The sequence below is a fragment of the Musca domestica genome, unplaced genomic scaffold (assembly GCF_030504385.1).
Source record: "Musca domestica strain aabys unplaced genomic scaffold, Musca_domestica.polishedcontigs.V.1.1 9, whole genome shotgun sequence".
Lineage (NCBI taxonomy): Eukaryota > Metazoa > Arthropoda > Insecta > Diptera > Muscidae > Musca > Musca domestica.
In genome coordinates, this window is record NW_026712435.1 from 17,894,699 (window position 1) to 17,907,964 (window position 13,266).

Consider the following 13,266-nt stretch of genomic DNA (forward strand, 5'->3'; position numbering starts at 1 on the left):
ACAGAATTTCTATTTGTTTACAAAATGTAGTCAATAATGTATTGATTGGATTGGAAGAAATTTCAGTACTCAACAAGTCACAGATTAATAAGCATCGTTTCTTAATATTTTTAAAAAAGTTTTTATAATGTCTCAAAAAATTTGTTGGTCATGCAGCCTTTATTACAAGGAAAAAAGTGAATTTGTGAAACATATGAAAAAGCATTGTATGTTTTGTGATGTTTTATGTGAAAGTGTAAACGATTTAGAATTGCACTTAGAGAACCATCATGGAGATGAGCATGTAATGAAACAAAATCATGATCAACAACAAGAAAAACTAAAGCAGCAGCATGAAAATAAATCAGCTGTGAAGGTGGAAAAGTTTTGTGGTGATTGTGATAAAATTGTGAATAATATACGATCACACGTTCGTAGCGAAGAACATCGATCCACCGTGAGAAAAAATCTGGATTCTGACATAAAAATTGTTAAAAGTGCATTTAACAAAAATATACTCAGCTATGAGATACAAAACAATAAAGACATTTTGTACCCGATCGATTTTCTTAATGCTTCAAAAGAATTAATAATTAAAACCTTGAAAAATGAGTTAAACGGTAAAACGCTCATAAAATTTAATATGGAACTCCAAGGACTGTATGTGAAACCAAACAATGAAAAAGATGGACCTTCAACTTCCAAAGAGTTAACTATTGAAAATATATTTAATCATATTTCAAAAACAACGCTATTAACCCTGGGAGATGATTTGGAAGAGGTCGTTTTCAACCACTGTGTGGAAATTATAGCTAAATCAGAAGAGTTCCAAGAAAGAGGCTCTAATTGGGCCCTGGAGAAACTTTTAAAACTTGACATAAATGTGTTGAGAGCCAACTTAACACGTGGCTCACATTATATTCCAACTCCGAAATCATTAAGCAACAAGAAGGGTGCGTGCCTTAACATCAAAAACTATGATGACTTTTGTTTTAAGTGGTGTATGGTTGTTGCATTGGGAGAAACTGCATATGGAGATCCGAGTATAACCTCTTCATATAACGTAGACATACACCAAGATGTCATTATTCTGCAATCTGGAATATCGCTAAATTTCGAACAATTAAATTTCCCATTGGGTCTTAAATATATAAAAAAATTTGAAATGAACAACCCAGAGATTAGCGTAAATGTTTTCGGTTATGAAAACAAGTCGGTCGTTGGTCCATATTACTTAACAAAGGAGACGAAAAGCAATCACATTAATTTAATATTGCTGCACAACGAAGAAAATTTCCATTACATTTTGGTTATGGATATGTCTTGGTAATTATAAACAAAACTTATCAATCAAAACCATATCATAATAATCATGTATTTGTTCTTTTTTTTCAGTCTTATGCGGTCTCAATTCACAAGTCATAAGGAGAAAGGTTACTTTTGTTTTGGATGCCTGCAATGTTTCCACGATGAAAATAAATGTATGACTCACAAAAAGCAGTGTGGAAAAGTAGTCTGTGCCCTGCCGAACAAAAAAGAAGCCGTACTAAAGTTCGTCAATCACAAGAAAAAGGATAAGGTGCCTTTCGTTATTTATGCTGACTCCGAAAGTGTACTGGAAGACGTGCAGGAAGATGAGAACAATGGGGCGAGTAAAAAAACGGAAAAGGTAAAGAAGCATATTCCATGTGCTTTTAGTTATTTTATTAAATGTAGTTTTAATGAAAATTTAAATAAGTTATTTATATATAGTGGTCCCGACGCAGCAAATGTTTTTCTGAAAGAACTAATTCAGGATTGTAAATTTTTGTATGATAGTTACCTAACCAAAACGAAACCTATGAATACTCTAACACCCGAAGAAGAGACAGCCTTTCTTAGGGATATAAATTGTCGTATATGTGGCGATATTTTAGGTAACGATAGGGTGAAAGATCATTGTCACTTAACGGGGCAATATCGAGGTGCGGTACATAACCATTGCAATCTGCAATATCATCTACCTAAATTTATTCCAATATATTTCCACAATTTTTCTTCGTACGACTGTCACCTCTTCTTTAAAGAATTAGTTGAATTTGGAGGTGAAATAAGAGTCATACCTCAAAACAAAGAAAAATATATTTCAATGTCTTATTTCATTAATATGGATAACGAGTCAACCGACTCTAGTTCTTTAAAAAGTACAGTTGTTGTAGGAGAAGAAGAAGATTCGAGTGAGGAAGATGATGAGGAATTCCAGCAAGAAGAGGAAAGTGAGGGCAAAAAAGAGAAGAAAAAGAAAATGAATAGATTAGAGCATCGTTTCTTAGATAGTTTTCGATTTATGCCTACTAGTTTGGATAAATTAGCAAGGAATTTATCTCGAGATTCTTTTGTTGCTGTCAGATCTCATTTTCCTGATGATGAAGCATTCGAACTTATGACTAGGAAAGGAGTATTTCCCTACGAATATATTTCATCATTTGAAAAATTGAAGGAGAAACAACTTCCCCCTATAGACCAATTTTATAATAAGTTGACAGATACTGAATGCTCGTCAGACGATTATAGGCATGCAACAAATGTTTGGTCACATTTTCGATGTCAAACTATGCAAGACTACATGGATTTGTATTTAAAAGCTGATGTCTTGCTTTTAGCAGACGTATTTGAAAATTTCAGGAGCTTATGTATGCGAATTCACGAACTGGACCCTTGTCAATATCTCACAGCACCATCTCTATCTTGGGATGCAATGCTACTATGTACTAAAGTCGAACTTGAGCTACTCAGAGATATAGACATGTACAATTTCTGCAAAAATGGTATTCGGGGAGGGCTTACCCAGTGCTCAAACAGACACTCGGTAGCAAATAATGAAGATGCTCCCAATTATAATAGTGCCAAACCAGAGGTAAATATCTATTATTTGGATGTAAATAATTTATATGGTACAGTTATGACTGAGTGTCTCCCTGAAAAAGATTTTAGATGGGTGGAGGATTATGAAATGGAGAAATTCAATGATCCAGCTGTAATACTATCTATTCCTGACAACGCTCCTACTGGTTTTATTTTAGAGGTTGATATTGAATATCCACCGCACCTTCACGACAAACATAACGATTTACCTTTTTTGGCGGAGAAAAAGTGTGTTGAGGGCTCAAAAACTGAAAAACTGATTGCAGATTTTACTGACAAAACATCATACACCATACACTACAAATTACTTAAGCAATCTCTGAAACATGGACTAATTCTTAAGAAAGTCCATAGAGTTTTGGCTTTCACACAAAGCGCTTGGTTAGCTCCTTACATACTGAAGAATAATGAACATAGGGAAAAGGCTGAAAATGCCTTTGAAAAAGATTTTTTTAAATTATTGAATAACTCTTCATTCGGTAAGACAATGGAGAATATCGACAAAAGAAAAACTGTGAAAATTGTGACAATGTGGGTAGATGAGGCAAACCAAAGAAGAAGGAATGTTGCTAGTAAATTAATCTCGAAGCCAAATTTTCACAGCCTTTCGATATTCTCCGAAAATATGGTTGCTATTCAAATTAGGAATGTCAGAGTAAAATATGATAGACCATTGTACTTAGGGTTCTGCATATTAGATTTATCAAAGTGGGTGATGTATGATTTTCTGTATGATTTTCTAAAAGTGAAATTTGGTGAGGATTTTATTCTAAATTATATGGATACAGATTCGTTCATATTAACATTTTACGGACGGAATTTGTATTCCGAATTATCTTTAGATGAAATATTGGCTAGATTTGACACCTCAGGGTTTTCAAAAGAAAATAAATATAAACTTCCTCTAATTAATAAGAAAAAACTTGGCATGATGAAAGATGAGAATGACGGAAAAACAATGGTTGAATTTGTAGGCCTTCGTCCTAAAATGTATGCCATCAATGTAGTTGATAGCGAAGAAGTAAAAAAATCTAAGGGAGTTAAAAAGTCGGTCCTAAAAAAGTATACTATAGATAAATATCGAGAATGTCTTTATAACAAAAAGGTTTTTTACGGTACCATGTTTTCGTTTAGGTCAAGACAGCATACAATATATACAGACAAAATTACTAAAATATCGCTAAGCCATCAAGATGATAAACGATTTATTCTAGAGGATGGTATTCACACCTATGCTTGGGGCCACTATAGATTAAATAACCTTCATGAAACAAATGTAAATAACTCAAATGAATCTGTCTCAATGGACTTGGATTAAAATATAAATTTAATTATGATTTAAGTTTCAATATATAGATAAAAGAGCATAGTAATAATATTAATTTAATTGTCTTTACTCACTATAAATGTCATCATATTAATATTTTCTCGCAACACAAAATGTTTAATTTTTAAGTAAATAGAAGTGTATTATATTTTAACTAGTCTTTAACTATTCTTATTATAAAATAAAACAAAATATTTTTGTTTATAAATTTATGTAAATTGCGTTTTATTGAAATATTCTTGCAAAGGCGAGTATAAAATAGATTATACTACTTTTCGTACAATTCCTGTTAATGGAATGTACTCGACCAGACGATCATGTATAATTAAACAGTACGCAGAAGTGTTTTGTGGAATTGGTTTATTGGTTTCAAATTGGATTTTTAAATCGATTGGTCCATTCTTAACAGCTTCGTTTTGATTGCTAATGTCAATAACGGCGATGGGCTTGTCTTTAAAACTTGCATATGTAAGAAGTGGTTGTGGCTCCCTCATGTAATATGATTGTTGAAACTTTGTATACATGTCATATAGTACTGCATAGCCATTTTCTTCGAACTTTACATTCAAATCATCGTAAGGATAGGTTTCAGAGTTCAAGTGAACTTTGATGTTTTTAAGTTGGCAATGTTCCAGCTTGTTGTCTTTTTCAAATATCAAAGCAACATATCGTGGTCTTTCATGATTGACAGACAATTTAACACTCCAGCTGTGTTGTCTTCCACCAGCAAAAGTTGGATTAAAGTAGCAGTCCCAGCTTCGGAATGCTAAAGGCAACGCTTTTCCATCCTTGATAGTTTTCAAGAAGCTGATTTTTCTATAGTCTGATAATTGAATGTGTTGTACTTTCCATACAACATTTGTTATGGTGAGTTTAATTTCCTCCGTATCCATGGTTGAATAACACACATTTTTATCGTTGGCACTACGCAAAAGAATCAAGTCATGCTTGCTGTTGCAAATTACTTTATCAAAGTCCTCTGCGAACCCTAGTAGACGGTTTAAGGGTACACAAAAATTAAAGTATCCTACTGATAAATCATTATCAGCTTTCCATCCCGCTTTGCTCATAACCTTACTTTCGGATTCGCTTAGAGAAATCCAATTTTTAATTTCTGTAGTTATTCCTAGATAACGAGTACGATCAATTTCAACTCCATTTAGTTCATAGCGAATTTCATCAAACATGTATCCCACACAATTATTTCTCAGTCTTGCATTTTGCGATACTTCTCCCTTGCTATTTTTCAAATTTCCTTCAATGAATAGATAACTCTCCGATGGAAGTATGTAAAGATCCTGATTTTGTATACTTATCCGAATTTCATCATTATTTTTAAATGATTGAATATATGGAACATAGCTGTGGTAGTCTCTCTTTACAATATTCTCATCCGAGAATGGACGCTCATTAATGTTAAGTATTTCAGACATTTGGTTTGACTTTAAGCTTAATAAGTTTTAAAAACTCTTTATTTTCCTTTGAAATTGTAGGTCTTGTCGGTTTGACAACTTTGTGTTGAATGTGTCTTGGTATTTGTTTATGATTGTATTTATTGTAGATAATCATGATTGCATTGGTCTTATATGAATACGTAGCGTGATTTCTTCTTCTCTAAAATTTATAAAGCGACCTTCTTGATCTACTATCTTTATCTCCAGACGACCGATTTCTTTGACGTTCACTGGTAAATAAATGAGATTCATTGGTCTCTCTACCAATTTATATCCCGGAGGAACATTAAGAGCAAATTCATGTAGAATATGCGTTGGCGACCCATTCATGAATGATCCAGTTACAATATTGCAGTGTATTTGTATGGCATTAACCTTTAAAATGTCGACTTGAAGGTTTGAAGTATGTTTTTTCCCAGATTCTAAGATTTTTTCGGTAAAACCAAAAAGCTTGCCTATAGATTTTTCTTTATCAAAGTAAATAGGATCATGAGAAGACATGATTTCTACTTTTAGCGTATTATTATTCGCCTTAATTTCAATGGATCTATTCTCGTGGATAGTTTTATATTCCGTTTCCAAGTAATTCGCAATATCTTGCAATTCATAGGATCCTATAGGTATTTTTATAATATTGTCTCCAATGTGAAAGAGATTGTTATCATTATCCACATTGGGTATTGAATTGTATGATTGGAAATCTATTAGGCAACACTCATAACTACTATTTCCCAATTCAATTGGGGGTAAATATGTTGAATGTAGAATTGGAGATTTACCGGACACAGTAAACGTTCTTGACATTGCAAAATTCTTTATCGTAATAATTGAAACACAAAATATGCATACGTATATATGGGTTTTTATTTATTTAAATATATGCTTGTATATTGTATATCTACATATTAAGATTATATGATATGATTCTTATCTATCCATGAATTATGTTTGTCTGAGAATCCCAGCCACTTAACCAAGACTTTATTACCTTTTGTTTTCAAAATTTTCTCAACTAAATACGTGTTGGGATATTTTGTGGGTAAAAGTTCTTCTTTGTAGAAACATCCTTGGATGGGATTTCCTTCATAGTCTTCTAATAAATAAGTAGCGGGGTTTGTTATTCTTATTGTTCTTATCTTGAATATTTCCGTAGTCCAATTTGGCGTGTATCCCTTTTCAAATTGATGTTTATATTTGCTAATGCGTACATGATCACCCACACGAAAGTTTTGTCTCCTAAAAATTTTTAAGTGGTTATAAGCAGATTGCAACAATGCCTTCTCATTCGATGAATTTACTTGAATAGGGGCCATTTTTATTGTTCGATGAGGTGTTTTATTGTATTGTTTAACCAATTCTCTATAAACATCAATCCATAGATAATTCCCATTATAACTGAACTCCTTCCACATTAGCGACTTCAAAGTTCTATTAAAACGCTCAACAATTGAGGCCTTCAATACACTATATGTGGAGTAGTGGTTTATGGAATATTTCTGCATTAGTTTCTTAAAATCTGTGTTGAAAAATTCTTTTCCATCATCGGTTTGCAAATTTTTTGGAATTCTTCCTCTTTGTAAGATTTTTTCAAAAGCCATAGAAACATCCGTTGCCGTTTTTGTTTTAAGGGCTTCACACCATGCGAATTTCGAAAATGTATCGATGACAGTTAACAAAAATCGGAACCCCTTGTTTGCTTTTGAGTAACTGCCCATTTCAACTAAATCTGCTTGCCAGAGATCATCAATACCCTTTGTAATAACCCTTCGTCTTGGAAAGTTTTTTCGTGCTTGATGATGAAGTTCATTTACCAAACCCCGCTTTTCCATTGTTTTATACGGTATGATATATTAAAGCTGGTGAGTTGAATGGAGCTTGCGATAAGGCTTTAAATATTTCGTTTTGTGAACGTTTGAGTTGTGATATTTCTTCTCTTAGGAAGGTGCACTCTTGAATGAAATTTTTCTTTAAAATTTCTTGAATGTGCTTGATTTGCGCATGTACGTATGCTTGGTTGACCGCATCCGCTCCTTCTGCTGGAGATGCAACATTCCTAATCTTTTTATTTTGCACGTTAAGGTTGTTATCTTCATCAATATTGACTCCCAATAATCTCGAAACATTTTCTCTCACTGCTATTGATTGATTTTTTTGATTGTAATGATGTCCAAACTTGTCAACAGTCATATGTTGTATGCTCCTTGAGAGTATTATTTAATATATTATATTTCCTTCTCGCAGTTCCTCGATAATAGAAACAATTTCATTAGTATGGTTATTGTTTCCGGCTTGTTGTGATGCCAACAACAGCTTTAATCGTTCTATCAATTCGTTGGGATCGTCCCAGTATATATAGTTCGGTTTACCAGGATTTATTGTCAGTAAGCCTTTGCCGCTGTGAGTATCCTCTATTATATTTTTTATTATTTTCTTATATTTTTGTCCCCTGTTGGACTTTGTTCGTCCATTAGATTCATAGTTTATTTTATGCGCATTTGTGTCTAATAATATTGTTTTGTAAATATCGAGTTCTGTATGATCATAGTTCTTGGGGTCTTGATAAAACAACAGTTCAAACAAACCGGGTGTTAATGCCCAATTTTTATTTCCAATCATAATCTTTTCATTGCTTATTTTGAGTGGTTGGTCCCCAAATCTCCATTCTCCATTGTTATCTTTGTGTGGACCATAGACTACATCTAGTTTTTTAATTTTCTTCAAGAATGATAGATTCATAGGTTCCTCATTGTTGGAATAAAATTTGTCGTCGTCTTGTGATGTATTAAAGGAATCGAAATTTTGTGTGTAATCTACTTTATGCTTTAACCCCTCCAATGCATTGGAATCTAACTTAACATCTGGTTTATAATTCTTAAGGGGTGTACTTGTAATAATAGAATCTCTGTACATTTCCATTTTCTCTTTCTTAGGCATAATCATTTTGGAAGTATTTTCAGTTGAAAGCTTTAGCAGTTTGTTTATTGGCTCCGTTATTGGTTTGAAAGTATTTTTCAATTCTGTAGTTTTAGCTTCTTCACCCATTTTAATGCTTTGAAATTTCTTTTTCAAGACATTTCTGGACTTAACAAGCCGTTTCAGCATTTCCTCCTCCATGGCTGTAGGTGCACTAATATAAATTAACATTTGCAAATACATTAAATAATATTAAGGTTGAATAAATATATGAAAGCCTTTTCTGTATCTTCCAGAGTGAATTTCGTCATCCTTGGAAATCGTTAGAAATCCATACTTTTCCTTCCAGCATTCATGACAAATTTTTTTGAAATCTTCAAAACTAATGTCACATCCGACGTGATCATTAAATATATGTCTTAAATTCAGATCATCTTGTTTAAACACGATTATAAAATTCGCATTATCACGCAATAAATGTTTTGGTATACGTGTGTATGTTTGACACAAATAAAACGAATCAACATTCTTATGTCGCCCCATACTGAAGTAATTTTTAATGTTGTTTTGTTTATCGCATGCAACATCATCAAAAATCATGATTGAGTTTGGCTTTATTTCGTCCGTTTGTATAACATCGTCATTGTTATTAAATGTATACAATCTCATCCCCTTTATAGTGGATATCAGTTTCTTTAGGTACTCATATTTTGTCTGATACAGCGATTTTGAGTAAATGTAAACATTTTCAAATTTTAATCCATTGGGGCTTTCTATCAAACTAAGCATCACATTAGTCTTTCCACAATTTGATGGTCCTACTATTAAGGCTCGTATAGAATCAGGCAGCAAAGTACTATGTCGAGGGGTCTTTCTTTGCATAAAATCCACATTTTGAACAATTATTTTAGCTTGTTGTTCCAGTAATCTCATGATTTAAACTAATGAGTAGTTTTAAGAAAACATTCATATTTATAATATAATCAAATATCGATATTTCTTTCGTTCAGCGTCCCGCTAAAAAGTATAAAATGATTGTTTACAACACGAAGCGATTTATTAGAAAGAAACACGTTCAAGGAGGAGGACTGGTAAATAAGTTGATTAACTCTTTACCCGTTGAACTTCATTTACCAGGATATCAATTTTGTGGACCTGGAACAAAGCTAGAAAAACGTATTCAAAGAGGAGATCAAGGTATTAATCCATTAGATGCAGCGTGTAGAGCACACGATATTGCCTATTCACAAAATAAAGATATTGAACAACGTCACATTGCTGATCGTGAACTAACTGAACGGGCTTGGGAGCGAGTAAAATCGAAAAATAGTAACATTGGAGAAAAAATTAGCGCATATCTTGTAACTAACATAATGAAGGCTAAGACAAAGCTAGGCATGGGTAATAAAAACCCCAAACAAATATTGGGTCAACAACTTTTTAAAAACGCTTTAAAAAAAGCTACAAGTTCCCTTAAAAGCAAAAAACCAACTGATATTGATGAAGCCATAAAAATAGCCAGACATGAAATACAAAAGACGTTTCGAGGAAAAAAATCAAAGGTCGCTATACCGCGAGTAATAAGCGTGCCCAAAAGAGGTGGATTTCTTCCTCTCATTCCCATTCTAACTGGATTAGGAGCATTGGGAGCCTTAGCATCGGGTAGTTCAGCAATTACCAATGCCGTTTTAAATGCAAAAAAAGCCAAACAAGAGTTGGATGAACAAACCAGACATAACAAAACAATAGAAGCTATAGCTATGGGTAAAGGTCTCTATCTCAAACCATATAAAAAGGGCTATGGAATTTATGTTGATGAAAATAAAACTCCAAAAAACTAATTAAGCAGCTACCCAAAGGTCCTCTAACCGATGTAAATATTAGTTTTTTTGGGAAAAAATATATACCTCACTTTAGAGGTGTTTATATGCGTGATAATCTACCTAAGAAACCACATCGAATTGAATGTGGTATCATAAATTTGGATGTTAGCAGTGGACCTGGCACGCATTGGGTGGCATATAATAAAATCAATAATAATATCGACTATTACGACAGTTTCGGTAATCTTCAACCCCCGATAGAAGTTTTACGCTATTTGGGACCAGCTATTACATACAATTATAAAAGAGATCAACGATTTCATACATACAATTGTGGACATCTTTGTTTAAAGTTTTTATTGGACATGAACAAAATTTTATAAATACTCCAACATCGATGATATCCCCTCCATTCAAATTCAACTTTCCTAAGAAGATGATTGAAATCAATAGATCGGATATTGCACTGGTTGATTTTCAATATTGCCATGGAAACCACAAGAGTATTTTCGTGAAGGAACTATCATATATGTGTGGTGCTTCTGTTGTTCCAGATTATTTTTTGTTTCGTCCACCTTTTAATATAAAAGAACTTACTGGGGAAGCATGCAGAACAAATGCCTACACCAAGACACATGTGAATGGCTTAGATTGGACAGATGGAGAAAAAAATTATAATGATGTCGAGAAAGCTCTTACACCATTGAACAATTATCAATATATTTTTGTTGTTGGACAAGAAAAGAAAATCTTTTTACAGAAATATATTCATTCTACCATTATAAATTTAGAAAATAATATGAAACTTCGAGCTTGCCAAAATTATTTTACAAACTGTCCTATACATTTGGACACTAGATTTAAGTGTGCCGTAAATAATATATTTAAGATATTTGTATTCATTGAACAAAACTGGAAAGAACTTGGCTACATACTAGACGATGAAATTAATAAAGTTAATAAATAAAAACAAGCAACTGTATTATTTGCATAAAACTTTATTTAAAGCATTAAAGGTAATGAAAGTGAACAATAATAAGAAAATGGGTGAACATTTACTCGCTCCACGACCACAAACATCTACACCAATTTCAGAAGGTGTACAATTCCAATTTTTTGAAATAGTTGGGACATTAGTTGTTTCACGCCCTTCCAGTAATGGGCAACGATATGTCAACCTTGAATGCTCAGTAACAGGACAATCAGTTTGATCCCAACTATGAATGTTTACTTTACAAAAATAACATCTGGTAATATCTCCTACTCCAGTATAATAAAGTCCTACTGCAGCCATTGTCTTGGGATCTGGATAATTTAAAGGCCAGCGAGCAAAGGTTTTTAAGCGTTCGTCTTCCTTATTAAGAAGAGACATCTTCCTTTCTAAAGCTTCACTAATAAACTGAAATATTTCTCTGCACACATTAAAATGAAAACAGCTTGCAATTTTTAGTTTCAAACAAAATATTTATTTACTTTTCAGTTTATGTTAAATATGGTTGATAAAAATAATCTGGTTGATCCAAATGTTTTAATTCTAGTTTGTAAAGACTCTTTCCGCTTCCATCTTTCAACACAGTTTTCGTCACAGAATAACCCCCACCAGCTATTTCTTTTATGTATTCATCCGCCAGCGAGAGGAATCTTGACGGCAAATATAGGATAGCATCATTAATTTTCAGCACAATTCTTTCCCCATATTTTGTATTTGTTCTAAAGGCGCCATGGATGTTGTATTCTTTGTTATCCTCCATTTCTTTCAAAGTTATTATTTTTTTATAACTGAAAGAATTGAATAAGTTTATTAAATCTGCGTTCGCCATAATATCACTTTCAATGTTTAATTTTATACTGTGAGCCTTACTTGAAATTGTCTTCTATATATACGAATATTTAACGCGAATTTCACAATATTACAGAGTTACTAGAGTTTTTAATTTTGAGCATAGTTAAGCATGTTCTCATTCATGCTCCAATCTATCGTTGAAGCAGAATTTGTCATGAAACTCTGCAACAACGCTTCCCCCCAAATTCTCATATCCATTTCACAGAAATCCAATTGTTAGTTAATGTAAACAATGGTGTTTCCTTCTTCAAATCCCTTCAATCTTCAATACCGAATTGATGCAGGGTTTGTCATGAAACTCTTTCAGTTTCAATTCTCTCAAATTGCTACATAATGTAAACAAATTCTTCATCGACAAAACTATCAAAAAGCGATCGATATAATGTATCAAAATGCCTGTCCACACAAGAAGAATTTGCTTTGATTGGCTACAGCAGCATTTTTTTAGTGTGTATATGCTACAACATTAATTGGTGGTTAGATGTCGCCTATATCGTTTCGAGGGAAATGACTGGAGAGCCATCTGGACAAAATAATAGAACACACATCTTCTTGTTGACTATGATACTAACCAAATTTGTCTCTGCTATATTCACTTCTCATATGGTGGATCTCTCTAGCCCCATTCGATATGATCATATTTCAATAGTTTTGGAGTGTGTCTATGCTACAACATAATTTATGGATAGTATGGATGGAACTCACCGTTAGATGTCGCCTATATCGTTTCGATGGGAATAACTGAACATTTTTGAGTCGCTAAAATTATAGACAAATTAAAACAAGTACAACGAAAAGTTAGTTTTGTCTTTTTATCTCATCATGTTTTGCATAGCCAACATGCTGATTTTCGTGTTCAACCCACTCGACTTCGTTATCGTTTTTCAAGAATTTCACTTGATTATTCCGGAATTTTTCGATGTCATTACGTACTTTTCACAACAACGGTGAGAGCATTTCTTTGTCTATATTTTCATTTATATTTTCATCTATGCTGAAATTAAAACCCCTGATATATCAATA

At 33.0% G+C, this 13,266-nt stretch overlaps 2 protein-coding genes across 8 annotated transcripts in view; one reads left to right on the forward strand and one right to left on the reverse strand.

The window, feature by feature from the left end:
• Positions 1 to 13,266, reverse strand: part of LOC101894333 (alpha-tubulin N-acetyltransferase 1) — a 151,309-nt gene that overhangs the window by 89,410 nt on the left and 48,633 nt on the right. The gene's annotated exons all lie outside the window — the stretch shown is intronic.
• On the forward strand, positions 1,095 to 4,312 carry LOC131806895 (uncharacterized). Its single transcript, XM_059131745.1, has 2 exons — positions 1,095 to 1,305; positions 1,375 to 4,312. Exons 1-2 carry the CDS (start codon positions 1,145 to 1,147, stop codon positions 4,199 to 4,201), a joined length of 2,988 nt encoding a protein of 995 aa, XP_058987728.1. The 5' UTR covers positions 1,095 to 1,144; the 3' UTR covers positions 4,202 to 4,312.